The 27,507-nt window shown below is 39.0% G+C and overlaps 4 protein-coding genes, 1 long non-coding RNA gene and 1 other non-coding gene across 8 annotated transcripts; 4 read left to right on the top strand and 2 right to left on the bottom strand.

Annotated features, from left to right (window-relative positions):
* The first annotated feature begins 280 nt into the window (after positions 1 to 280).
* Positions 281 to 1,556, top strand: LOC122418292 (uncharacterized). Its single transcript, XR_006262487.1, has 2 exons — positions 281 to 393; positions 832 to 1,556. It is a non-coding gene; the product is annotated as an uncharacterized lncRNA (long non-coding RNA).
* Positions 1,557 to 1,856: 300 nt separating this feature from the next.
* Positions 1,857 to 3,564, bottom strand: kin17 (kin17 DNA and RNA binding protein). Its single transcript, XM_043432420.1, has 2 exons — positions 2,909 to 3,564; positions 1,857 to 2,814 (listed from the first exon to the last, which is right to left on the bottom strand). Exons 1-2 carry the CDS (start codon positions 3,312 to 3,314, stop codon positions 1,952 to 1,954), a joined length of 1,269 nt encoding a protein of 422 aa, XP_043288355.1. The 5' UTR covers positions 3,315 to 3,564; the 3' UTR covers positions 1,857 to 1,951.
* A 37-nt stretch (positions 3,565 to 3,601) lies between these two features.
* On the top strand, positions 3,602 to 8,965 carry LOC122418288 (gustatory receptor 23a-like). 3 transcript variants are annotated; one of them, XM_043432422.1, is made up of 8 exons: positions 3,602 to 3,933; positions 4,546 to 4,759; positions 4,984 to 5,097; positions 5,268 to 5,428; positions 5,769 to 5,833; positions 6,306 to 7,712; positions 8,093 to 8,179; positions 8,667 to 8,965. In XM_043432422.1, exons 6-8 carry the CDS (start codon positions 6,663 to 6,665, stop codon positions 8,787 to 8,789), a joined length of 1,260 nt encoding a protein of 419 aa, XP_043288357.1. In that variant the 5' UTR covers positions 3,602 to 3,933; positions 4,546 to 4,759; positions 4,984 to 5,097; positions 5,268 to 5,428; positions 5,769 to 5,833; positions 6,306 to 6,662; the 3' UTR covers positions 8,790 to 8,965. The 3 variants fall into 3 exon arrangements, with proteins under 3 accessions (XP_043288357.1, XP_043288358.1, XP_043288356.1); XM_043432423.1 differs by having other exon boundaries at positions 5,769 to 5,843; XM_043432421.1 differs by lacking the exon at positions 5,769 to 5,833.
* Positions 8,966 to 9,324: 359 nt separating this feature from the next.
* Positions 9,325 to 13,069, top strand: fzr (fizzy-related). Its single transcript, XM_043432043.1, has 2 exons — positions 9,325 to 12,069; positions 12,148 to 13,069. Exon 1 carries the CDS (start codon positions 9,692 to 9,694, stop codon positions 11,282 to 11,284), a length of 1,593 nt encoding a protein of 530 aa, XP_043287978.1. The 5' UTR covers positions 9,325 to 9,691; the 3' UTR covers positions 11,285 to 12,069; positions 12,148 to 13,069.
* A 129-nt stretch (positions 13,070 to 13,198) lies between these two features.
* Positions 13,199 to 16,325, bottom strand: nop5 (nop5 ribonucleoprotein). The gene is made up of 4 exons (XM_043432042.1): positions 16,017 to 16,325; positions 15,821 to 15,897; positions 13,774 to 15,296; positions 13,199 to 13,508 (listed from the first exon to the last, which is right to left on the bottom strand). Exons 1-4 carry the CDS (start codon positions 16,059 to 16,061, stop codon positions 13,369 to 13,371), a joined length of 1,785 nt encoding a protein of 594 aa, XP_043287977.1. The 5' UTR covers positions 16,062 to 16,325; the 3' UTR covers positions 13,199 to 13,368.
* A 615-nt stretch (positions 16,326 to 16,940) lies between these two features.
* TRNAD-GUC (transfer RNA aspartic acid (anticodon GUC)) lies at positions 16,941 to 17,012 on the top strand. The gene has a single exon. It is a non-coding gene; the product is annotated as a tRNA-Asp (tRNA).
* Positions 17,013 to 27,507: the final 10,495 nt, after the last annotated feature.

The following is a 27,507-nucleotide window of genomic DNA, read 5'->3' as shown; positions in this document are numbered from 1 at the left end:
GAACTTGCTTGTCCGGTTTTTTCGTTTTTCCTCAAAATTTTTTGTTGTTATAACGAAAAAACTTTTTATTTTTTTCCAAATATACACAGACACACATAACCTCAAATTCTCCGAGCTTTTTTCTGTTTTCTTCACAATAAACAAAACGTAGAAATTCAATTAATAACGACTATCGATTTCTCTCACAATTTTGGTTTGAACTGATTACTCTTCATTAATGGTTCTTTTTTGCATGATTTTTTGTTGCTATTTTTTAAAATATCCTAAGCTAACCCAAAAATGAAGGGCGACCCGACGATTCCGTTGGCGGAGCTTTACTCGCTGGCCTTCCGTGACCTCAGCTGTGCCTCAGCTCTCAGCTCAACAACTTTCCCTTGGAACAAAGCGAACAAAGTAAATATACACATCACATCATAACAATTAGAAAAAATAAGGTTCTAGAAAAATTATTTAAAAAATACGAAACAATTCTCTAATATTCTTACCGGTTGTCAGTTGTCACTGGTGCATTTGTACATGAACTTACGAAAACACATTTAACAAGTACGAATAACAAAAGCATATTTTATCACGTATGACTGAAATGAGTAAATAGTAACATTTTTCAAAATTGGATTTTTAGCTATGCCTATTTTAGTTACATTCATTCAAGTTCTTACCAAAAGTGTTTAGTCATTTTTTGAGGTTAACTTTGTAATGAATTAATCAATTTATCGTATAAGAAACTAAACGAATGAAAATAGAATTTCTATCAAATAAAAATTGTTACATTGTGAATGAATCATATAAGCGAAATTTCTACAGTGAAAATAAACGTTTCCTTTGTTCTAGAAAATTGCTGCACAATGCAGCGATTAATGGGACTGAGTCGAATATGGCCAGAGTTGAGATTCTGTGTCTCGAGTAGTCCAGAAAAACTCCATCCTGGCTTAGCTATTCTCAAAATGCCGAAAAGAACCAACATGTCAAGGACTTCCGACGTTCTAGAGAAGAAACTGAAATATCAAGACGATATACCTGAAAGCTTCAGACTTGTTTACAGAGGGGGAGTAGACAATTATATTCATTCTGCGTATATAATTAGTACACTTGGTTTAGGCTTCGGAATGTTATCACTCTATAATATTTTCAATCAGGATGGGCCTTTGGAATTTCCTATAAATTCACCATTCGAATCATTGACTGGAATTGAAAGTTACTCTGAACTTTTTATTATGTACGCCTCGGTTTTCGCCATGATTCTCAGCATCAGAGGTATCAGCAGAAGATTCGTTTTGCGAATGTATTATAACGAAAGAACTGAAACATATAGAGCAATACGAGTCGGCTACATCCCAACCGCAACCAGGCCTCATGATTTTCAAGCTGGAACCCTTCAACGAGTCAGATCAAAATCTGTCATACCATGGTGGAACATGCAGTATAAGATTAATGGAGAAAAATTGTTGCTATTCGACGAGGGATTCAGAACCAATGCTGACTATGATAGGATGTTCAAAGATTGAAGTGTTACTTGAATATAGACATGAATCGAGCTTGAAAAGTTCGTCATCGGATTTCGCGTTGAGTTCGAAATAGTTCAAACTCATTCCTGGTTTTGAAATTCGAAGCCAACTTTAGAAGCTTGAAAAATTATGATTTTCTTTTCTTTGTTTTTTGACGTTCTTTAACGTATGGAACAATTTGAATAAAATCCATTTTTCAAGCACTGAAATTTTCTTCATTTTTCAAAATTTTTTTAGTATTTTTAAGAATTAAAATCGCTCGAAATTGGAAAATCTTCTTGCATTTTAAAATTTAATTCTGTTTTCGAGTTTGTACATTTTTTGAATTGAGGGGATTAAAATATCATCAAGTCCGAAATAAATTTGGTATATTCAACTGTACAATTATTATACATCGGAAAATATAATGATAAAAAATAATTTTACGATCGAACACAATTGAGTAATCAATGTTTTCGTTCGTACTTGCAAACAGCTTCGTAGGGCAATCTTTTAACGACTTTTTCATCATCGCAAAGTTCGACATCGACAGCAAATTCATCAATTCTGACCTTTTGCAGAAAAGCCCTTAAGCCCGTGTATCTTCCCTGGACAATAAGAATTTCCTTGCCGATTGCTGGTAAAACTGTTTCTAAATGTGCTTGATCCAATTTGAGGCAATGTCCTTCGACATTTTCGGGACTTTTGATTTTCAGTTTAGCAACAAAGGCATTGTCGAAAACTTGCTGAATTTGGCCCTTTGCCTTGTAATATTTGTCTCCCAAACTTTTTGTGATGATTTTGACAGTAAGACCCTCGTGAAGCCAGCCTTTTTCCTTTCCACGCTCATTTTCGTCGTCAGATTCTGCTTTGTATTTCTTTTTTCTTTTTCCGGAAGACGAAGACTCGTCTTCATCGTAATTACGTTTTTGTGAACTTTCTCTTTTTGATCTTGATGTTGATTCGTCTGATTTGGATCTTGATGCGTTTGGAGAGTCCTCCTCATCGCTTTCTGGACTCGAAAGCGGCTCAGTCTTTATTTTCTTTGTTAAGGAACTTGATTTCTGTGATAAACTGTTGGAAAGAACTGGAAGCGGCTTCGGTTTCAATTTCAATTCGAAAACGACTGGAGCGTCGTCTTCTGTTCTTGACAAAGGTACTTTGAATTCTCCGGAGGGATCATAAATTTCCTGACGCCCTTTTTCTACTTGTTTCTCAATAAAATCCATCATTCGTTCTTGATCGTCTTTGTCCATTTTTTGTTTCTTCGCTTTCTTTTCCTGCAACGCCAGTGTCTCTGGGTCACGGTCGATGTAAGTGACAAACCAGCCTGGAATCATTTTTCATCTCGTTAGATATGAACAGTCACAAAATTTCTACAATTTTAATAATTCCAAAGATATTTACTGTGTTTAGGGTAATACCTTTTTCTGTCTCGTCGACGACACATTTTCCGGAACGACCGAGCCATTTAACAAATGCTGTCAAACTGAGCCAAATGGTAGCATTCATATGAACATGACCACGATCCGCAATATATTCCTGATAAACTCTATTGGCTGGTGTGCGTCTCGTGCCAAATTGTCTTTTAAGTAAATTTATATAGCCTTGAGAAAACTCTCGAGAAAATTCGTCCATATATTTGTGTTGGTTGTCAGCAAAGAGTAGCAACTGTCGATGATGTGATTCGGACATTGTGTGACACTTAAACCCATTTTCGTCTCGACACTGTTTTTCACACATTTGACAAAACCATCGTAATTTTTGCAATCCTTTAGCTTTTATCTTGTTCGCGATATATTTTGGAGTACCCACTTCGTGTTTGCCCATTTTTTATAAATAAATTTAGACGCAGTTTTCAGTATTGTCTTTGACATTCGAATTTATAGGTTACGTTCGTGTAAACATTGACTTTTTCGTACTACTGATGCAGCGCACAATCTTTATTGGTTATTCGGTTCATACTCAGTTTTATACAAACGTACAGCTTGACAGTCTGAGGATTAGTTTAGACTTAAATTTTTGAATAAAAAACGTTTTGGAGTACACGAAAAATTGTTATTTTTTCGTTTTATTCCCAATAGTTCGTGATTTCACCGCGAGGATCGTGTCAGTCCTCAGCTGACACAGCTGAGTTGCTGGCTGTTGTTTTTTTTTTGAGGTTGTTAGTTTCGTAAAAAAGTTATAAATATCTTTCAAAATAAACGCGTCCAATAATTAATCACCGTTATTCAATAATTAATCAAAGCGAGTATTTCCTGATCATCAAATTAGAGAAATTCATAAAAAATTCCCATTTTCTATAAAATTTGGGGTGTTTTTCAAGAACATATTGAAAATGGGAAAAGTTGTGCGTGCAGTTCCTCGTTGTGGATGTGATCGAAATTCGGATCTAATGAAGAGAAAAAGTAGAGGACTGCGGTAGCTCACACGTTTTTCCATTCCAAAGGTAAAATTTTTTCATAAGAAATTTGTCCAACAGATAAAATTTAATGAACAAATTTTTGTTATTTTATTGTTGGTTTTTACTTGGAATCAAAAAAGGTACAACCAATGGATGACAGTACTTGGCTGCAAACTAGGTGTAACACAACGTGTTTGCCAGCTCCATTTTTCATTGAAATACATTATAAAAATTGACAAAACGCGATCAGCTGATGGCTCAATGCATAAAATTCCTCGAAATTTGTGGTATTCGTCCAACAATGCTGTACCATCAACCAAAATCCATTCATGGTTGGATAACAAAGTAATGATTTAGCAAGCAATGAAGTCGAAATTCACGGAACATTCACATTGTAGAATTTCAAGAAATATTGGAGTTTGTTGATTTTAGTGATGAAAAATTTCTTTCATAGAATATTCAAAAATCTGCTGTTACTTTTGCAACTAAAATTTTGATATTTTAGAACAGGGGACTGCAGACTCAAAATCCGATTGCAAAGTCAAAAACAGTTGAATCTGTCAAAAATTCTATAGGAAAAGACAGCAGAGCGGAAGTTGCTGAATGAGAATTGAAAACTGAACCCAAAAGAATATTATTGTATTCTTCATCTTTCAGGGATCAGACAAACAAGCAAATTAATCGTCACCAAAAGCAACAGACGGAACCAGAAATCAAATTCACAATAGCCATGCTCAGAAAGGCCAGTTGAGCGCAGTTTTTTTGCCAGATTCTTAGGCATGGTCTCAGTCATCCTCTGAGCATTCACATTTATCGATCGTTGTACCTTTAAGGTGTAACTTGAATTGGAAGTGGCTCTGGACCTTTCTATGTAAGTAATCATCATAAAAATCATTGTGCTCTTAAAACAAATGACTTGGATTTACTTCATGAGAATACACTTTGAATTTCATGACTCTTAATACTATTTAATGCGAATTCTTTGAATTCATTGATTTTTAAAAGAATTTAATTTTTTCAAGTTCTTCCCATTCAAATCTGAAAGTGCAAGGTTAATCATTTAAGATTGTTTTCCACGTTTTTTTGTTTCTGTAGATCCGAACGTGTATAAAGATGGACAAAGATAATCTTTCGTCAAAGATATTTGTGCTTGCCTCGAAACTTTAGAAGATCGTTTGATCTGTACAGGATTGGAATGGACATTGAAAGGTGGTTTTTCATTTGTTTTTGTTTTTTGTTGAAATTGCAGTTTAACTATCAAATTTTCGTCGTAGACCATAATTTTAAGAATTTTAATCTCGAATTGAGGCTTTTCAAAAAAATCCTAAGAGAAAGTCATTAACGAAATGGTCGTTGAAACTTTTTCTAATGGTTTGCAGCCATCATAGCCGTTGCATGGAAATTTGAGATGACAAAGAATCTTGCGCGCATCAGCAATGTTATCCCAGATGCCTGCTCTGTTCAAAGCTGCAAAAATACGTTGTTCAACTCGGAGACGTTGGCTGCAATCGTCGAAAATAAATACCGCAGGCAACAAAAGGTACATTTTTTGATGACACAGAAAATTTTGAGTTCTAAAAATGGCGGGAATTTGAGAAACAGCAACTCTTTTGAAATTATTCTAATCTCCTTATCCACCGTTCAATCATCAAATTTCGATCGAATGTTATTTTTATCGTTTTTGATTATAATAATTGCAAAAACCATTTTGATCGAGTTTTTATTTCTCTTCCAACGATTCTCAAACTTCTTCTCAAACTCTTACCATTTTTCTGTGTTTTTCTTCACCGTTGAATTGATCAATGACCCGGATTCGAACAATGAACGATTGATTTGAAAAAGTGCCTCCAATGTTTGCCTGATTATAATTTTGTTGACAGACGAGCGAACGTCCAAGTCGACGGGTGGAATGAAGGAAAATATTGACAAATCGTAACGCAGCAATGTGACTTCTAGTTGAGTTTCTTCGATTTTCTCTCCCCGGTTGAACGAATTTCGATACTTTTGACGAATTTATACATTTTTATACGTCGTAAAGTGTATTTTACGCTACTCTACCGATTACGTTGGTTATCATTTTTATTTTTTATGATCGAAAACGACCGAAATCTTGGGCATAAAACATTTTTCGATCGCGATAATCGAGTTTAATTATTCATCATCGTTTTGATTGTGAAAGAAAAGAAATGAGAAATTAGAGGTAGAAAATTCGATGAAAAATGTCTACAGAGAAAAAAACTTTTGAAATTAGCGTATTCAGCATTAAGCCGGAATCCTTTTCGACCCCAGGGACGTTAAATTCTCACGCAATTGATTGCCACCCCTCGATTGTATAATACAAACGAAATGCACTCAACAACGATCAATTGAGCATGAATATTAATCCCCCTGAAAACTAATGTGCGATGAATTTGCAGGCTCGACCAAGGACTCGGAGGCAGAACGGTGTAGCGTGTTTGTTCGGAACGCTTTCCTTCAGGGTCGGATAATAATTCATAGCAAATTGTGAAAGGATCGATCTCCAGAAGAGTGTAACGAGTATTTCTCGCTCGATTAATATTGATTGGGGCTGTCGACATCGTCATGACAACTCGAATCGATAACAAGCGATCAGGGAGGTAGATACGACACGAAAGTGATAATGAGAAGCGTTTAATGGAATGAAGGAGTTAATGCGATGAGGACGAGTCGCCAGGGCGGAATCAGTCTGCATTAAAGCGAGCACGAGCCCGTAGGAAAAGTCGAGTCGAAGACAGCATCGAAGAGTCTCGAGCATGGGAGTCTCCGGGGCCTTTGGCGGGGCCGTGAAACCCCTCAAAAAATGGCGTTTGTTCAAAGCAACCGATTACGTATCGCTCATGTACCCCTGCTTCGAACTTCTACGAATTTACGGTTTTTTTCCGTACAAAATAACGTCAGGATCGACCATGGTTTCGTCGAAGCTCGGCTACATATATTCGACCCTATTAACCGGCTTGAACTTCGGTCTCATGTGTTTCCTGCTCTACCAAATGGACGTTTCTCACAAGCTCCAGTACGCCTCGGTTCCTGGTTACCTCCAAGGCAACTGCTACGTCGTTCTCGGCTGCTCGATCGCCTTCGTTTCCTACGTTTACAGCTCCAAACGAATGCGTTTGCTCTGCGACCTCGCTGAGCTTTCCGCCCGCTTGCCAAGCTCCTCCTTCACTCAAGTCACCAAAATCGTCCACGCCAAAGACATCCTCGGATTCTTTTTCCTCGTCGCACAATACGGAAATATTTATTCGGAGGAAGCCACTGTGATCGTTTCGAAAATTTTGGCCATGTACATCACCGTCGTCGTCTACCTGGTCGACACCCTCTACGTCGATTCCGTCATCGTTTTGCGCGTCTGCTTCGAACGAGTAAACGACAATCTCATCGCACTCAAAGACAGCATCTGCACCGAAGACCCTCATCTCCTTCGCAGGGTTTATCACAAGCAGAAGAACCCTCTTTTGTTACTCGAAATTCGAGCGATGAAGAAACAGCACAATGACATTAGCGAAGTCGTCCAACGACTCAACTCCACGTTCAGCCTCCAAATCGTCGCTACCGTCACTCTCACCTTCGCTGAAATCACGTTTTCCCTCTATTTTTACATACTTCAAACCGTTGGATTTCAATCCATTGACCTTAAAACTCAAATTTGGTTTTGCTACTTCATCACTTCGGTTACTTACTACTCCGTCAAAATGGCCTCTATCGTCTGGGCTTGCGAGACTGCCAAGGCCCAGGCCATCAAAACTGGAATCATCGTTCACGAAGCTCTCATTGGCACTACTGACAAACAGGTCAAGGAAGAGGTACTTTCGTACTGTTCTGTTCTCACTTCTGCTCGAAAACGACCCTCACGTTCTCTTGGACTCGTGCCACCTTTCTCGTGGCATAACGAGCTTTAATTATACACCATTTTCTTCGTTTTTTTCATAACGAGCACAACGGTCTATCTATGGTGATATTGATTTCGATGAGTATTTGAGGGTCGAAACGGTCGAAAACGACCCCAATTTTATTTTGGGCATAAAATAGGTTTTTCGTGTCTTAATGAGCTTTAATTATACACCATTTTCGTCCTTCTTCTATGACGAAGATAATGGTCTATAGTTGAGTCCCATTGAGTCGGGATTATAACGACATTTTTTACTGACAATTAGTTACTCATCATTCGCTAATCGTTTTCTAGCTTCAATTGTTCTCTCTTCAACTTCTCCATCGTGACAATAGTTTCCAGGCAAAGGGCTTGTCGTTGGACGCCACTTTGATAACTGCGGTACGTTTTACTACAAATTCATAAAAAATTATTATTTTGTGTGCTCTGTCACTTGTTCAGTCGGTAAAAATCCTGTTGCACGGTTTATTCCGAGTAGCTTGATATTTTAAAGAAAATATGAGTTACACGCTATTCTCATTTTATCAGAGAACAAGGTGTAACTTTTATTTTTCTCAAAAAATCAAGGGTGTCCGAGTAAACCGTGCAACCATTTTGCAGTTATCTCTCTCGCACTCGCGCAAGTGATAGATCACCTTAAAAACGAAAAATTCGACTAAAGTTCAAAAATTTCAATAATTTTATTCCTTTTTTTATTCGATTATACGATTTATCAATAATTTTTCAATTTTTTCCTACTTTAAGTACTTGAGTTCATTTAATTTTTTCAATAATCTCCTCATCTTTGGATTTTATTTTATTTCTGTTTGAAAAAGAAATTTTCTTCAAGGATGATCGAAGCAATGAATAATGAAAAACTCTGTTGCAGATTGTTGGAGGAATCGCCACGTATCTCCTAATCTTAATTCAATTCCTCGTTGCTGGCAAGACCTCCAATCCGGACTCTCAAACTACTCCAATCCCGATCATGACGTCGACTCCTGGCGATTGAGAACGAGAATCGTGTCGTTTTTCTCCAGTCCTGGAATTGCAATATTTTTTTAAGGTCTTTGTTGTTTTTCAGGGTCGATCTTTCGAGAGCTAATGGGAGGTTTCTTATAAAAATACACTAATCAATAAAATTGTTGTTATATTTTCTGGTTTATTAAATAAATGAATAAGTTAAAATTTTCGATTTATTTCAGTTTCTTCGAACGTAACAAATTTTTGAAACAATGCATTCAAAAAAAGTTGGTTTCGAAAATCGTATTTACTCCCTCGCTTCAGAAAATCCGTTGATTATTTTAATATTTACCAAACATGGAATAAAACACTTTGAGAATTCCAAAAAGTTTATCAATTTTTGGATGAAAAATGAAAAAAAATCTTTATTCGAAATTGAAAATAGAAATGAAATAATGCAGGAAACTTCTTAGTCTATGAGCTTCGAGAATTTCCCGCCGTTTTGAGGTGGCGCTGCAGCCGTTGATATGCCACTTTCCCAGCGACCTTCAAGGGGTACTTAGAAAAAGCGACGTTCAAAGAGTTCAAAGCTCTCGTTAGATCGAAATCGAAGGGGAGAACGCCAAAGTCTATAAAAAAAAAGTCATCGCACCATCCCGCAGTCGCGGAGAGAGCTGGGCTCGAGGGGCAAAAAACATTAACGAAAACTCCGTTCGTTGCCTACTTAGTCAAGACTTTTTCATCTCTCGCAGCCCAGGGTGTAATTTGGCTGCTCCCTCCGTGCAACGTCGGCCAAAAAATCCCCGCGTTCTCAGTAAATATGTGATAATTTTCGTGGGAGTGTTGTGTGTATTAAGGGGCTGGCTCGAGGAGGTTAAACGTGAAGTGTGCGCGTTGGTGGTGCTGTGAAACGATCGTGAATTTCGTTCTCGAAGAAACGAAGAAGAGACAATGTTCAATCACGAATACGAAAAGAGGCTTTTAAAGCCAGTTTTGAAAGGGGATCGAGGTTCAGAATCTTTGTCGACGTTGACAACGCGGACAAGTACCAGCTTGTCGTGTACGATCGCGCCCCCGTCGTACCTCTCCCCCACAAAATGCAGCAACAACAGTTTCGACCGTTTCATTCCAACGCGATCGGGAAGCAATTGGCAAACGACATTTTCGATGATCTCAGAGAACCGAGGACCTTCGGGAACTTCTGGAAGTGTTGGTGGCTCTGGGGGTATGGGCTCCGGAAAAAAAACTCGAGAAAATGGTGAGTCCAGCCGAGACGGGATCGCATATTCCAGTTTACTTAAGAACGAGTTACTGGGGGCGAGTATCGAGGACGTTAAGGGGCAATCTGAGGAACGTAGCGGTTCGGGGGGTGGTGGAAACGGCGTGGGCAGCGGGGGCGGGAGAGGGGCGATGTGGTCGGTTCTGCGAAGCAAGAATCTCTTCAAATACGCGAGCCCGGGAGGCCTTAAAGATCACGACACTCTGCTGGATCAGAGTTCGCCTTATTCCCTGTCTCCGTTGAGTGCAAAGAGTCAAAAATTGTTAAGATCTCCTCGGAAAGCTACCAGAAAGATCTCCAGAATCCCCTTCAAAGTGTTGGACGCGCCAGAACTCCAAGATGACTTTTATTTGAACCTAGTTGACTGGTCCTCCCAAAATGTTCTCAGTGTTGGCCTCGGAAGTTGTGTTTATCTCTGGTCCGCTTGTACCAGCCAAGTAACGAAGCTCTGTGATTTGTCGGGCGATGGAAACAGTGTGACATCGGTAGCATGGAACGAGCGTGGGAATTTAGTGGCAGTGGGTACTCATCTGGGTTATATTCAAGTTTGGGATGTAGCGGTGAACAAACAAGTGAGCAAGCTTCAAGGACACAGTGCCAGAGTCGGAGCTCTAGCTTGGAACGGCGAAGTATTATCTTCTGGCAGTCGAGACAGACTAATCCTGCAGCGAGACGCTCGAACTCCTTGCATCGTAGGTGAAAGACGTTTGGGTGCTCACCGCCAAGAAGTTTGTGGCTTGAAATGGTCCCCGGACAACCAATATTTGGCCTCGGGAGGAAACGACAATCGACTTTACGTCTGGAACCTGCACTCCCTTTCTCCCGTTCAAACTTACACCGAACATTTAGCTGCAGTGAAAGCAATAGCCTGGTCACCCCATCATCATGGACTCTTGGCCTCTGGTGGCGGCACTGCTGACCGGTGCATCAGATTTTGGAACACCCTGACTGGTCAGCCCATGCAGTGCGTCGATACCGGCTCTCAAGTGTGCAATCTGGCCTGGAGCAAACACAGCTCCGAACTCGTCAGCACTCACGGCTACTCCCAGAACCAGATCCTCGTCTGGAAGTATCCGAGCTTGACGCAAGTTGCCAAGCTCACAGGACACTCTTACAGAGTCCTGTACCTGGCAATGTCTCCCGACGGCGAAGCCATTGTGACAGGAGCTGGTGACGAAACTCTAAGATTCTGGAACGTGTTCAGCAAAGCACGTAGTCAAAAAGAGAACAAGTCTGGACTCAATCTTTTCACGAGTATACGCTAAATTGAACTTTACATACATTAAGTTCAGCAGCGATAAGAAGCTGCTACGCTAATTATATTTGAGAAAAAATTTGCATGATTTTGAAGTTTGCATCGTAGAGCGCAGCAAAAAATCATGGTATTCTTGAGACGATAACTAAATCAGTAGAAATAAATTCAAGATTATGGAAAAATCAATTATTTTCCTCCAATTTCGACGATGAAAACTTCAACTTCGTGACATTTTTTCGCCAGCGTGTGCATATGCGTGAGTGTGTATGTATGTGAGCGCGCGCGTGCAATATTACTATTGTCTAAACCGCTTTGGAAAACGCAATCGTTCAAAGTCACCGATCGAATCGATGCATTTTTTTTTTTTTTCCGTAATTCGCACAAAATCTTTAGTTCGTTCTCACAACATTTATTATTTTGTTTTTCTCCATCGCGCGGGGCATATACTCGAGATGAATTATTATGGAAAGCAAACAAGAACAAAGTCATTTGTACAAATTCAAGTCCAACATATATTATTTACCAAGTGAATTTACTAATTTATATATACGATTTAAACACGAAAAGAAACAAAATATAATAATAATATATGCTACTTTACTAACATTTATATAGAATTTTGTGGTTGAAATAAAACACCATAATTTTTCCTCTTTTTTTTTTTTGTAGATCTTTTAGGGCTCATTTTTTTAGCTGCGGTTTTATTCTCTCTTTCGTCACCCTCGCTACGATGAAATCACGTAGCTTTTGTGTTTCTTCAATTGTTGGTTAGAAACATACACGTTGGCACGTTGGGTGTGTATTTATACATAAATCTATACATATTATATGTACACAGTATATTTTTCGATATTCATGTATGCGTACTTGTAGTGGAAAAAACGATATTGGAGCTTACATCGTTGGAGTACAACGAAACCTTGTTATTTACAAGTATTTTGGCCACTTATCATTGCATAGCCAAAAGCTCTGGGAATTCATTTTCACGGCCTTCTACGGATGACATTGAATAACACTGAAAGTTCACTCTCTCGCTTTATGATCGTGGGACGAAAATAGAATAGAATTTAATTCCACATGAATTGTGACTTGCACCGTATCAAATGATTTATAGGATTTTTAAAAGTTTTTTTATTTTTGTTTCTCAATAATTAGGTATGGGAATGAACTTTCAGTCTTGGAGTATTTTGAAGATATGGGAAACTGGAAACCCATTTTCATGCTACTTAACCTATTTCCTGAGTCTAAGAAAAACCATGGGAATTGATTTTCAAACTCAATATTCATGGAAAAAAAATAGAAAAGAATATTTGATGAAATATTTTTCGTTTATTTAAACGATGGAACATTCAATGTTGAATCTGATTTGATAAATAGGTTGCATTTACTTGCGTATTGACAACCAATGGAAAAATGATGGTGAATGATGATTGAAATCAAAGCGTTGATTTACCATGTGCAAGCGTGCGCAAATTAGTACAAGCTATTTAAGCAGAGTGAGAGAAAGAGAGAAGTGTGTTGTGTGCGTGTGTATTTGTTGTTGGTCGGAATGAACATGAACAATGAAGCTCTCCCGTTTCAACACTGTCCGATAACAATGATTTCTCCTCGAAATCATTTTGTGCAATGATTCTACGATAAATCTATTCGACCATCATGATTCCATAATTATTACAATTTAATAATACAATATTAAATATTATTTAGGAGGTACTAAAAAGTCTGCGTTTATGTCGCCAAGTGACAAGACTATAATTATTGTAATAAGAGATGATTTAAATGGAAGAAAACAAAATTGTTGTTGAACCATCTTTTTTTCTCCCCCATATAATTTCTACGAAATTGAAATAAATTTTGTGTCAACGCCAGGGATTTGACGTCATTGATTGTGAGATTGAAATGAATTTTTGACGAACATCAGGAATGTTTTTCACATTTTCTTGCGCGTAATTTTTTATTCGGTTTTTCTCATTGTTTCTCGAGATGGAAATATTATTTGCACAAAAAATAATACTATATAAAATAGTAAAGGAAAAAAAAATTAACAAAAGTTCAACATTTTTCGGCAAATGTTCGATCCTCTTCGGGTTAATCTTAATCATTCGAAAGCGATTTCGATTTTTTCTTCTTTTTCTTTTTCTTCTCGCTCTGTGGTGCCTCGGACGCGTCAGCTGTTGTTTCATCTTCTTCTTTCGTCTCTTCCTTCATCTTTTTCTTCTTCGCTTTCTGTGGGTCTGAAAACAGTAATAAAAATTTTTATTTCGCTTTGTTAGCTCACATGCCTGAAATCAACTTTTTTGATTTGTCAAAAAAGAAAAAAATTGTTTTATAGTAAATTACAAAAAAGATATGTGAAGCCACAATATACTCTAAAATGTAATAAATTTGATATTGCGAAAAATTTTTTGAAAGTTTTCGAAAACGGTTGAACACCCTTGACTTTAAAGTCATTGACAGGACGTTAAATTCGTTTGTTTTATTTTTAGAGTATTTTCGAACCTTGAGACGAATCGTCTTGAGGTTCGGCCTTGACCTCGGAAGTGTCCATGTCTGTGTCCTTTTTCTTCTTCTTATTCTTCTTTTTCTTGGTCGTTGGTTCTTCGGATTCCTCGGTTTTGATTTGTTCGGAAGTTTCAGCGTCCTCCAATTCCATTTTGACGACAGATTTCTTATCGTCCTTTTCTTCTTTGACGTCGCTCTCGCTCATCCTCTTTTTCTTCTTTTTAGGAACTGCTGACTGCTCGTCTTCGGGGCTAATTTCTTCGACGAGGATCTTCGGTTTTTTGACTTCTGATTCCGAGTGTCGCCGTTTGATACCGGCGCCGCTTCCGCTCGGCAAAGTCGAGTCTGCCGCGGCTGGGTATTGAACGAATTCACTGCTAGAATGATATTTTTCAAATTTAGCTTTAGCTTTTCCCGTTCCGCTGATTCTTCGAATATTTCCGTCCTCCAGAATCCGCAAGCGGGACTCCAGCTTCGCCTTGTGCTCGGCTCCGAGGTCGAAACTTCCGTCTTCGCCAAGGGCATCGACCCTCGTTGCGAGCGCAGCTTTGGCCGCCAACATTCTTGACATTTTACCCTTGTTTTTCGTCGAAGCTTGACCGACCAATTGCGCGTGATAAATGAGACCGTACTTCGGCGTGTCTCTTTTGGTTTTAAGGGCACGGAAAAGGGCTTTCTCGGCACCGAGGATCTGGACCGTCGAAGCCGGATGTTTTGCGAGGTTGATGAGGGAACCAGCGTGCGAAATGAGCCGGGCGCCGACCAGTTCTCCCACGAGAACGGTCAGATTCGGAGCCATTGCCATCATTCTGGTTTTCAAGTAATCGTAAAGCTGGCTTCGATACTGCGAGATCTCGATCACCTGATCGCACAGATTTTGGATGTTCAGAATATCGTCCTCGGAAATTTCGGTTCCCATTGAAATCTCAGCAGCCTCTTTGACTTTCTCTTCGATTTCTTCGGCCAGGAGATCCGAAAGGTCGCAGGAGCTCGTGTTTTCTCGGGTTCCAATTACTTTAACCGTTTTCACGAACGCAACGTTGTCGGTTATGATTTTTCCAAGCTCGGGGAAGTGCCAACCGTACCATTCCCTGCAGCGCATCACATAGTTGTTTAATTCCTTGTCCAAATCATCGAGAAGACAAACAGCTTGGATGATCATAGTGTCGATTTTATCAGGAGAAAATTTCAGCTTGTATCTGGACAAACTGTGCGCCAGACCCAGAGCCATAGCCGTCATTTCTTTCTTGGGGAATCCGGCTAATAAAGCATCCGTTTGACTTCTTATGCATCTCATCAATTCTTGGATGGTAGTGTTGCTGACACAGGACAATGACATTTTGTCTTTTATCGCGTTACCCAATTTGGCGTCGGCTACAGCCAGCTGCTCTTGCACCTCTGCGCAATGTTTCTTCAGGGTTTTCTTCAGAGTCTTGCATAACTTCCCCTCTACCGCCGCTGTTGTTGCTGCCAAAGCCTCTGTTGTGTCAGCAAATTTTTCAAAATGCTTCAACTTTACGCTGCAAAGCATAATTTTTGTTTAAGACATAAATTAATATTTTTGATATGGTTTTTGAACTTACACAGGTACGCTGATTTGAGGGAAACCTGAATGCGGTAATCTCAATGTTTTATAATGTCTGGAGAGCAAGACACGTTTTTACTCCAAATTACAAAACATATTGATTGAACCAGTTTTTGATTACCGTTTAGGATTTTGAAAATTGAACAGCATGATTTTTAACATTGTAAGCATAATAATTTGTTTTGTAAGAAGAACTCTGAATTTTACTGCTTCCAAATACTACAATTGATTCGAATTGTATTATTTTTAACTCTCGACTGCCCGCAGGGCAAAAAAGATGGGATTTTTATTTCAAGATATTGAGATTTGAAGGTAATGTGTATTTTTGTTATCTTGTCCATGGACAGTGCGTCTGTCAAGGTTTATTTTAATTTTACTCATTTTCCCGGCTCTTTTCCTTGATATTTGAGGTTATTGGTGAGCAATTTTAGAATAGAAAGATACATAAAAAGTACTTACATTTTTGAAGCAGCTTCAGGCGTCTCAAAATCACGATAAAGATTCTCACTTTTGGTCAGTTTGTTCTCGTCAAGTACCTGTAACAGTGTCAAAACGAAATAAATGCATAATTGAGGTCCTATGGGAGCACGTGTTTTATCATAGAAAAGCATTGTTGCGACGCCGCCTTTCGAGAGGTTAAACCCACTCGGCTTACCTTGAAAATAGCGTATCCCGCCGGAGTTTCGAAAAGGACCAACATTTTGACACTCACTTGCCACTATTCTTTATTCTCAATTTTTTCAACAAATTCATAGAAAAATATATTCATCAATAATATTTGCGCGCTACTCTAAAGGAACACGCGGCACTGTGGCACTTTGCGCTACAATCAAAAGGAAACCTCGTGCCTTGTCCCTTGCCCGGCAGTAGACTGTCGCCGTCTTCTTCTTTTTCTTTCACTTGTGGCTATTCTCACGTCTGCCCGTGAGACTAGCCTGGCCACTGGTGGACCGCTTCGACCAAAGACTGTCGCCGTCGCGCGTCGTCTCGTGTCGTCATCGTCATAGTTGAAGATGGCAGCACCGTCCGAGAAACTTGCTAAAGGTTGATTTTCATCAGGCGATAAAACCATCGAAACCAATCATTCGTCGTTCTACTCCAATCGCGAAGCTCCAACTGCGCCCGATCGGAATCGTCCAATTAGAATTTGTTGATTTCGTTGTGGATGAGCTCTGTGTGACGAAAGCGTAATTCATTCCTAGAATGCGCTGATTTCCGTCGCGTAAAAAAATCGCGAAACTGGAAATGCTCACATTGGTGCTTAATATGCTTGTACATTGATTTCATAATTTAGCAATTCATAATCAGCGTTCATCGACACTACTTATGAACATGTGAATTATATTAGAAGAATATCATAAAGAAAGAAGAAAATATTTAATTAGAAGAACAACATTTTTTCTGTCTTATTATTGAGGAGAAAGTTTGTAAAGCGGAATTCAGCTTCTTGTCGATTGGACCTAATATGAACATTTAAATTATCAAGAGAATTTCACTCGGACTGTTACACCTGAACGATCGCAGCGCCATTAGAGGGATGCCGACTTTTCGAACTACATTTTAATTTGGAGCATTCAATTCTTCGGTAGTATAGTGGTCAGTATCCCCGCCTGTCACGCGGGAGACCGGGGTTCGATTCCCCGCCGGAGAGAATTATTTTTGTTTTTCAAGTGTTGAAGAATTGAAATTCAACTCTTATATTTTGTCTTTGGATAAGATTCATGATATAACTTTTTTGTTGTGTGTTAGGGCAGCAAACTGCTCCAAGTCAAGCAGCACTGCTTTTTAAAATTTTAGTATTACATGACGCAAATTCGAATTCTTCGATAGTATACTGGTCAGTATCCCCGCGGGCAGTCTCACCGCGGCTCTGCTGTTGTGAGCATCGTTCCTAACGTACAGAGAATACCTATTTGAACGAACGCATAGAAACCGATAATCAAAAACAAGTGCTTTGTTTAACCACCTCAGTCACAAAACAGGCGCAATTATCTTCTTCAACCTGTGCCGTGACCCATCTTTTTATAAAATTCTATCATAAACGACGCTTATAATTCCCAACGGGGCAAGCCCAATGTGGGCTCCCCCGTAGTGACTAATTTGAAAATGTCATCGAATAAAAAGAAATCAGAGGCAGATAACTCGGCCCACACATCGATGCAGGCGCTCAAAAGACCTCATCATACCAGAACACTTTCCATCCAAGCCTTAAATAAGGAATATAAGAACTTCATGCGAGATTTCGCCTCAACTCAAAACCGCGCCACCACATCGCAGCCAAATCTCGCCGCAACTCGAGGACGAAAAATCCACGAACAACCGGAGGATGGAAATACTGACCCAGAACCAGGGAATAGCAAATGGATCTCACCGAAAAAAACAGTAAGGAAAAAAAAATCTCCCTCATCGAATCGAGACTTTCCGACCGAAAACTCCTTTGAGAGCCTTACTGATATTATAAACTCCGAAAGTCAAAACTCGCCGTCTGCTAATTTCCCGCCAGCCGAGGCAAACGCCACGCCCAATACGGCGGTTATCAAGTCAAAGAACACCAAACCTCCTCCGATTCACCTACAGAATATCGACAATATAAAAACCATAATTAACTTAATCACCGAAAGAAAAATTGAAAAAGAATCCTTCTTCATACGACAAACCGCTACCAATGAAGTCTCAATATACGCTACTAACATCGAAACATACAATCATATCTCTCAACTCCTTAAAGACGAGCAAATTCAGTTCTTCACCTTTACGCCGAAGGCTCAAAGGCCAAAAACACTCGTACTGAAAGGAATATCCGGCGACTTCACCGAAAACGACATCATCGAGGAAATCAACCTCCTCAATCTTCGCAATACAGAAGTTCTCAAAGTGTCCAAAATGGCCACAAATCAGAAAAACAGTCACAGAAATATTTTCTTGGTTCAACTAAAACACGATAGCGAGCCGATCCACCTAAGAAAGACAAACCACCTTCTATTCCAAAAAATCAAATGGGAACAGCTAAGAAAAAAAACCATCTTTCAATGTAGAAAGTGTCAACGTCTAGGTCATGCTAGCGTCAACTGCAACCTGCAATACAGATGTGTCAAATGCAGTAAATCTCACGAACCAGGAAAATGCGAAATAAAAGCCGAATCCGATAAACAACTACTCCAATGCGCGAATTGCGGCAAAAATGGCCATCCCGCAAACTATCGCGGCTGCCAATACTATAAATTCATAGAAAGCAAAACCAAAGCATTTAAAAGGGAAAATCAAACACAGCTCACAAAAAACATAAACACATACAATCGAACGGTTTCTTCTAACGTCTCCTTCGCACAAATCACATCAAACAATAACACCACAAATCATCAATAACATCCATCTAAAACCACGTTCATCTCGGACTCTCCACCGCACTGGATCACAGATATAAAAAAAGAAATTATTACTACACTCACAGAAGTCTTAGCTCAACTATCTACACAAATCAACAGCAACAAGCAGAGAATCGATCTCCTATTCGAACACATGAATCTGGAAATCCACGCCGCGTAAACTCAAATCATCGTCGCTTCTGCGCACCTCACACCCGCCAACACTCCGATCATCGAAGACCATCTGCTGAATAATCTCACAATCGCGGCTATTAATGTACACTCAATTAGAACACACCATCGAAGGTACAATTTATACACTTTCCTTATCAATAATAATGTTGATATCGCTTTCGTATCAGAAACTTTTTTAAATCCCTCACACAAAATTACGTTCAAAGAATACGATATGATCCGCACGGACCGCCCACCACCATCAAAAGATGGCGGAACAGCAATCTTATGCAAAAATAATTTAGAGTATAATATCATAAAATTCCCCACATCAATAAACAACCAAATAATTGAATACACCATTATCAAACTTCTCACGAACAATGATACACAGAGATCGAATGCTAACTTATATTTAATTAGTATCTATGCCACCAACAGCTCGAACATTAAAGAAATTTTCCTAAGAGAACTTAACCATATATTCGAACGGCTGAACTTACGCCACCCCAACAATAAATACATCATAGCGGGAGATTTAAACGCCAGACATACATCTTATGGCGATCGTATTATCAATCCCAGAGGGAGGTATCTGTACGACTGGGAGAACTCCACTGGACTTAACTTTAGAACTAAAGTATACTCTCCAGATAGCCCCACATATATTCCAGCGCAAACAAACATTGATCTGTGTCTGGCTGACTCATCCATTAAATTCACTAACCTTCTCTCTCACCATCTCCAAACCCTACCGTACGATAGCGACCACAACGCACTTTTTTTCACTGTTGAAATCATAAACAGCGACAAAAACACAACTTCTAAGCACAGATACGTATTCAAAGCTACCGATTGGAAAAAATTTGAAATGAACCTGAACGATAACTACACTTCAACTCTCCCGGATAATATCAACATCTCCATACCCGAAATTGATTCCCACCTCCAAAATATTGTTTTACACATAAATAGATCTATTAAACTCTGTGTACCCCGATTCAATAGCAACAACAACACAAATATCTATCTTAACCGGATTATAATTAAATTACAGAAACATAAATCAAAACTTCTTACTGCATTAAACAAACAAAGACGTATCGACCCCCATGGCACATCCCCACTGTTCAGAACTCTCAAATCGCTCATCAATAACACAAAACAACTCATAATACACCAGTTCACAATCTGCATAGACAAATACTGGAAAAAAATATATCAAAAAATAGATCATAGAAACCCCGACAAATTTTTCCCCAAAATTAACAACTTATTCAGACCAAAAACTACTAATTCTATTCAATGCCTCCATATAGATTCAAACTGCAATATCGTTACACGAGCCGCCATTCCAGTCGACTCCACCCCAATCGAGAATAACAAATATATTTTTTCAACCCCAACAGATATCTTAAACATACTAGGCGCTCATTACGAATCCATAAATTCCCCAAGACATTTAAACCTCAACACTCGATTAAGAGAAATCATTGATAACAAAATAAACAATTTTAAAAAAGAATTTGACGCAATCCGAAGCAATTCTGCCACTCTCACTGAATTTAACGACGCTAATAAAGCCTATGCCCCTAGCTCACCCGAAACACTCAGAACGTACTTCTCTACAATCCCACAAATGCAAAAAATTTTACAAAAGCTCCCAAACAAATCCTCAAGCGGCCCCGATAATATACCTCCAATCATCCTTAAACATCTGCCCCCAGCAATAGTCAAAGATTTAACTATCATATTCAACAATGCGCTTAACGTACAATACTTCCCCATAGCCTGGAAATCCTCCAAAATCTTCCCAATTCTTAAAAAAGATAAAGACCCCCATGATCCAGCCAGTTACAGACCGATCAGTCTTACGCCGGCAATAAGTAAAGTCTTCGAAATAATTCTACAAAAATCCATTCTCTTACACTGTACAACAAAAAAAATCATTCCGGATACTCAGTATGGATTCAGATTTAATCATTCTACAACTCACGCTATCAATAAGCTTCTCTCAGACGTCAACGGATACCTTGCTACTAAGCATATGGTTGGCGCGACCCTAATCGATCTTGAAAAAGCTTTCGACTCCGTATGGCAAAACGGGCTAATTTACAAAATGATTAAAGAAGAGTTCCCCCCACATATATGTTTTACGGTGTGGGACATGATCTCAAACCGCAAATTTATCGTGTGGGATGGCGTAAACAAGTCTTCTAAAGATTTTACCATATCAGAAGGCCTACAGCAAGGGACAGTCACATCCCCCCTTCTGTTTAACATATTCACTTGTGACATTCTAAATTCGTTCCAACTAAATAGCGGTAATAACACACATGCAATAGCTTATGCGGACGATTTAATCATATACTGCGCAGGAAAAAGCATAAACAATATTCAAAACAATTTACAAGCATTAGTCAATAAAATAAATAACTACTATACCACATGGAATCTGCGATTAAACCCACGTAAATGCGAAACCATCCTCTTTAGGAGAGTTAACTCCGCACTAAATAGCGTAGATCGAGACCACAAACACAACTTCTCCATAAATACACAACATCCGGACACACAGGAACTTGTCACGATACCCACCAATAATGCTGTCAAATATCTAGGCGTGCATATCGATAATCTAGTTAGAGGAAATACTCACTGGACAACCCAACTCGAAAAAGCAAGACGGCGATACCACTCACTATCCCGCCTTATGCATAACAAATTTATCTCACCTACCGCGAAAATAATAATCTATCAAATATTAATCCGCCCGATTCTTACGTACGCAGCCGCTGTGTTGTGGAATCTTGGAGCCACTCAAGCTGAAAATCTGCGCCTTTTTGAACGTAAATGCCTACGTACAGCACTCTTTTTACATAGATCAGCCGAGACACAATTCCAGCATAGAGTCAAAAATCAGATTATTTATAACAAAGCCAAAATCCCCAGAATAGGTAATTTTATAATTAAGCTCGCCAGAGACTATTTTCCCGACAACTCCCTATCCACAAACCCAACCATCCAAGCATTCAGTACACCAGACCCAATTATCACAAACAATTCCATAGCCACTGGTTACATACAACCTCAATCATTTATTTTACATGACCGAGCCGGCATCATCCAAGACTATAACAACATACCCATCTTAATGCATTGGAAAAGGCATGCAGCTAATAAAAAACTCCCCACTAATTATGAACTCATGATGGCTAAACGACCAAACTTTATATACGATTCATCCATCCCCATATGCAATAAACTTCATCACAAGCGCCTGGACAAAAAATACTTCTGGCTAGACCTCACAGCCGTATACATAACTAACCTTAGAAACAGATTAGCTATTGAGGATACCCGTCCCCACAGAAAAAATACTAGAAGAAAAAGAAGATGAATCAAGACTAAAAACAGAAATTTAGAACACGATATCATTCGCCCCTTAGACTCCCCTCAAAGAGTTCATAAGCAAATTCCTCATAAACCGATATGAAGCCTCTCGTCTTCGATAAATTATAATCAACTCAACTATATAAAATAAATGTAAATAGCATTGTACATTAAGCATAATTAATTAGCACATTCCAAGCGTGGTTTTTCCTTTGTTGCCATAAACACACCTGTCTTTTTTTCCACGCAATATTATCAATATAAATAATTGTAAAGATACCCATTCGCATAGATGTGTCCAAAACCAGATATTCGTCCTGCTAATTCTAAGTTCCAAAATATATGAAAAGGTAGAGATGCTGAGTAAATTCAGCCCACCGTTTATAAAACCCTCTAACTCTAAGCATATAGTTTTAAGCTTTTTTTCCCCTGTACGCTCCTACCCGAAAAAATTGTAAGACACACTTCTTTGTAAAATAAAAAAAGTAAAAAAAAAGTCAGTATATATCCCCGCCTGTCACGCGGGAGACCGGGGTTCGATTTCCCACCAACCCCCCAGCCGAGCACCAACGGCCCAAGTAGACCCCACACAGACGAACACAGTCACACTCCCTCATGGGTAAGCGAACTCAAACACGAGTTCAAAACGATGGCGAACAGACTCCTAACCTTAGAAGAAAAAATAACATCCAACTCGAGCAGAATCGACCAACTCTTTGAGTTCGTCGAGGCACAAATAGCGTACGAATAACACAAATGGACAATAGCGCAAATCCCGCTCAAAGAAACACGTGCGCCTACAACGCACAGAGGAGAGGCACATTAAAAATAGCAGCAATAAACGTAAACTCTATCATTAAACATGAACGTAGGGTAGACCTCGAACAACTCATCAGAGAGTATGACCTAGACGTAGCACTAGTCTCCGAAACTAAGCTGAATAATAACCACAGAGTATACATAGAGGGATACGAAATTATACGGACAGACAGACCGAACGCGAAAAAAGGAGGAGGCACCGCCGTAATAATCAAAAAAGACGTACCGTACAAAAAAATAACTGACCCGAGTTCAAAAGAGAATAAAATACTAGAATACACGATAATACAAATTAACATGAGCCATGGGCGGAAAGTAATACTCGTTAGCATCTACGCAACAAATAAAATCGAATCAAAAAAGCCTTTTTACAAGAATTAACGAATTTATGTACCAAGTTAAAGTTAGAAAAGGATAACACATACTATATAATAGCCGGGGATTTCAACGCCAGGCATAAAGAGTTCGGAGACCGAACTAATAAGCCTAGGGGTCGCATATTAATCCGATGGGAAAGAGAAAATGCGCAGCGATTCGAAACAAAAATATATGTACCTTTCGAACCGACATATATACCAGCTCAAACGGTACTGGACATTGCCATACTAGATTCAAGACTGAAACTGAGCAACCTTATAAACAATAAACTAGATACCATTTCATATGACAGCGATCATAAAGCGATCTATATAGAGGTACATACGCAATTAGCAAATGCAAATACTCCAAACGCAACCCCAAACAGATACGCATACAAGCAAACGAAATGGAAAATGTTTACGAAATATCTAAATGACCAATATGATCTGGAAATACCAGATAACAGAAACCTAAATGAGCAAGAAATTGACACCCACATAGAGAAAATTAATCAGAAGATTTTAGACGCAATAGAGAATAAAGTACCCAAAGTTGAGAACACACCCTCCACATACAGTTACATAACAAACAGAGTCAGAAAAAATCCATGAAGACAAATCACACCTACTAACCCTGTTACACACGCTACAAAAAAGCAACCACACGACAAATAGGCAGATCATTAAACGGATTAAAAAAACAATAACAAAGATTAAGGAAAAGATCAGCAAGGAAATAAAAAAAAACATAGAAGCGCACTGGCAAAAAATTTTAAATAAAATAGACTATAAAAGCCCGGAAAAGTTTTTTCCTATTATCAATAAAGTATTCCGATCTAAACCGAGACACGATGTGCCTTATATGACAATCAAAAGAACACAAGAAGCTATGATACAAAGAAGCCAATGCAACTTAAATCTGGCAATAACAGATGGAGAGGAACTAATCATAGAAAATCAAGGCGATAAAATAAACACAATTGGAGCATATTTCGAAGCAATCAATTCACCCCGTCACCTGAACACGAACACGAGATTAAAAGAGATCGTTGACCAAACAGTAGAAAGATTTGTTGAACAACACAACGTACGAAGAAGAAACTCCGAAACCGTACAAACCTTCTCAGAAAACAACAGAGCACATGCACCAAACATCACACCAGACAGCCCGAAATACTTTAGCACCATAACAGAGGTACAATATATCCTAAAAAACCTACCTAATAAGACTTCAACGGGAACCGACAATATACCGAGCATCGTGCTGAAACACCTCCCTCCTAAAGTCATGAAAGATTACACAGTCCTATTTAACAACGCCCTGAATACACAATACTTTCCAAAAGCTTGGAAAAACACAAAAGTCTTTCCGATACTAAAGAACGACAAACCGCCAAACCTTCCGTCCAGCTACAGACCAATAAGTTTAACCCCAAATATTAGCAAAGTCTTCGAAGCAGTAATTAACAACTCAATAGAAGCACACATACAAAAGGAGAACACCATACCGGACAACCAATTTGGCTTCAGAAAGAAACATTCCACTCTGCACGCAATTCACAAGCTACTTTCGGACGTCAACCGACATCTGGCGAAAAACGAAATGGTAGGAGCCACCCTCGTGGACCTAGAGAAAGCGTTCGATTCGGTTTGGATCAACGGACTCATATACAGCCTGATAAAAAAGAAATTCCCAGCAGAATTAATAGGAACGATTTGGAATATGATTACAAACAGATCTTTTATCATATGGAATAGCACAAATACATCGTCCATAACATTCAGAATCTTAGAAGGACTAGCACAAGGGCTAGTAAACTCACCCACCTTATTCAATATTTACACAAGCAATGTACTCAACCTCTTCAACCTAAATCAAAACAACAACACTTACTCTATAGCATACGCGAACGACACAATTTTTTACATAGCAGGGAAAACCCCAGAAGAAATCAGACCAAAACTCGAACTAACAATAAAAAAAATTAATAACTACTATGCCACATGGAATTTGCGAATAAACCCAGGAAAGTACGAAACCATCTTATTTAAACAACCAGAAAGGTTAATTTCTCAAAAAAATGAAGTGTAGCAAAAGAATTCACCATCACCACATTCAATCCAGACACGAGAGAACCAGCCATCATCCCAACAAAAAAATCGGTCAGATATCTAGGGATGCAGATTGACCACCTCGTCAGATACACCAAACACATCGACTCACAACTGAAAAAAGCGAGAAATTGTTCTCGAGCACTCTCACGATTATTCCACGATGGCAGAATCAACAACAGAGCAAGAGTGATCTGCTACTTACTTCTCATCCGCCCGATCATCACTTATGCTGCACCAGCTTGGTGGAACCTGGGAGCAGCCCAAGTTGAAAAGATAAGACAATTTGAAAGAGCTTGCATAAGGGCAGTACTAAACCGCTACAGGAAATCCGGAACCAACAACATTGAACGAATAAGCAATATGCAATTATACGATGAAGCAGAGATACCAAGAATAGACAACTTCATGATAAGAATAACCAGAGACTACTTTAACCAACTACCCAATATCCGAAACGAGACAATACACAGGAGCATGGAGATAGTCAATAACATACACCGAGCGGTGGCCAAAGAATACCTGCAACCGCAAGCATTTACGTACCTCGACAGAATTGGCCTAATCCAAGATCAAGACAACGTCCCCACCCTCTTCCACCGCAGCAGACACAAGGCCAACACAAAGATCCCGATTGACCACTACCTAAACAACAACGACATGAAATACTCCACGGATACTTCGTCTCCCAAGAAGAGACGAAGACTTCCACCGGATACTTCCTAAGTACTGGTGGCTGGGAGAAAACGCAGCACATATTGCAACCTTAAAAAGACGGAAAGGTCTGAGAGAAGCGGAAAACAGGCGCAGAGCCGCCCAATTCCAACAATAAGAACAATTGACAACTAGTCAAGCCCTTGCAAATATGTAAAAATGTAGATAAATGTAAATAGCCGTATCCCTAAGTTAATTTTAAACCCAACCAACAGAGCATATGGTGGTTTTTGCCATATTTTTTTTCCCACCAAACAAAAACGAAGATAGTATGGACGAAAATAAAATCTAGTCCACACACCAAAGAACCAAAATAAGAGAAACGGCACACAGTAGTTGCGAAGAGACAAGAGTAGCGAGAAGCGACTAGCAACCGCCAAGCCCCTCCAACAGCAATAATTTATGCTAACTAGACTAAGGTTTTTTTTTCTTTGTTTATTTAAACCTAAATGTAAGAAACGAAAAGATAAATAAATAAACATTAAACAAAAAAAAATCTAATTACCCTCAGAGAAACACGAACAACTGAAACTCGCAGAAAATAAATCTATTAAAAGTAGTAGCCATAAACGTGAACTCTATAGTCACATATCAACGCAGATTAGACCTCGAACAACTTCTCAGAGAAAATGACGTTGATATAGCTCTAGTCTCAGAAACCAAACTGAACAAAAACCACAAAGTATTTTTCAAAGGATATGATTTTATACGAACAGACAGACCAAATACCAAAAAGGGCGGCGGCACTGCCGTAATAATTAAAAAGGGCATATCTTTTAAGAAAATTTCCCAACAGAGTTCGGAAAAAAATAAGATAATAGAACACACAACAGTTCAAATCAGTATTAACCAAAGTCAGGAGCTAATAATTGTGAGCATATATGCTACCAACAAAATTGAAACAAAAAAGGATTTCACGAACGAACTTACTAACTTATTCACTAAACTTAATTTAGAAAAAGATAACACTTTCTATATAATAGCAGGAGATTATAATGCTAGACATACGGAACTCGGGGACAGAGTAAACAAGCCAAGGAGACGCTTCCTAACGCGTTGGGAAAGAGAAAACGCCCAGCGTTTCAAAACCAAAATTTACGTGCCCTGGGAACCAACCTACATACCGGCGCAAACAGTATTACACATAACAATAATAGACTCCAGATTACACCTGAACAGCCTAATAAATAATAAGCTAGACGCAATTTTT

This window comes from Venturia canescens, chromosome 11 (genome assembly GCF_019457755.1).
Source record: "Venturia canescens isolate UGA chromosome 11, ASM1945775v1, whole genome shotgun sequence".
NCBI lineage: Eukaryota > Metazoa > Arthropoda > Insecta > Hymenoptera > Ichneumonidae > Venturia > Venturia canescens.
The sequence above is the reverse complement of the archived record's forward strand: the minus strand, read 5'-3'. Positions and strand labels throughout refer to the sequence as shown.

Bases quoted from the DNA above. Each gene is read 5' to 3' on its own strand.
- fzr (XM_043432043.1), top strand. From the start codon at position 9,692: ATGTTCAATCACGAATACGAAAAGAGGCTTTTAAAGCCAGTTTTGAAA.
- kin17 (XM_043432420.1), bottom strand. From the start codon at position 3,314: ATGGGCAAACACGAAGTGGGTACTCCAAAATATATCGCGAACAAGATA. The intron at 2,815-2,908 runs GTATTACCCTAA...AAATGATTCCAG, and splicing joins CGTCGACGAGACAGAAAAAG to GCTGGTTTGTCACTTACATC.
- LOC122418288 (XM_043432421.1), top strand. From the start codon at position 6,663: ATGGGAGTCTCCGGGGCCTTTGGCGGGGCCGTGAAACCCCTCAAAAAA. The intron at 7,713-8,092 runs GTACTTTCGTAC...ATCGTTTTCTAG, and splicing joins ACAAACAGGTCAAGGAAGAG to CTTCAATTGTTCTCTCTTCA. The intron at 8,180-8,666 runs GTACGTTTTACT...ACTCTGTTGCAG, and splicing joins ACGCCACTTTGATAACTGCG to ATTGTTGGAGGAATCGCCAC.
- nop5 (XM_043432042.1), bottom strand. From the start codon at position 16,061: ATGTTGGTCCTTTTCGAAACTCCGGCGGGATACGCTATTTTCAAG. The intron at 15,898-16,016 runs GTAAGCCGAGTG...ACACTGTTACAG, and splicing joins CGGGATACGCTATTTTCAAG to GTACTTGACGAGAACAAACT. The intron at 13,509-13,773 runs GTTCGAAAATAC...TACTGTTTTCAG, and splicing joins TCAAGACGATTCGTCTCAAG to ACCCACAGAAAGCGAAGAAG.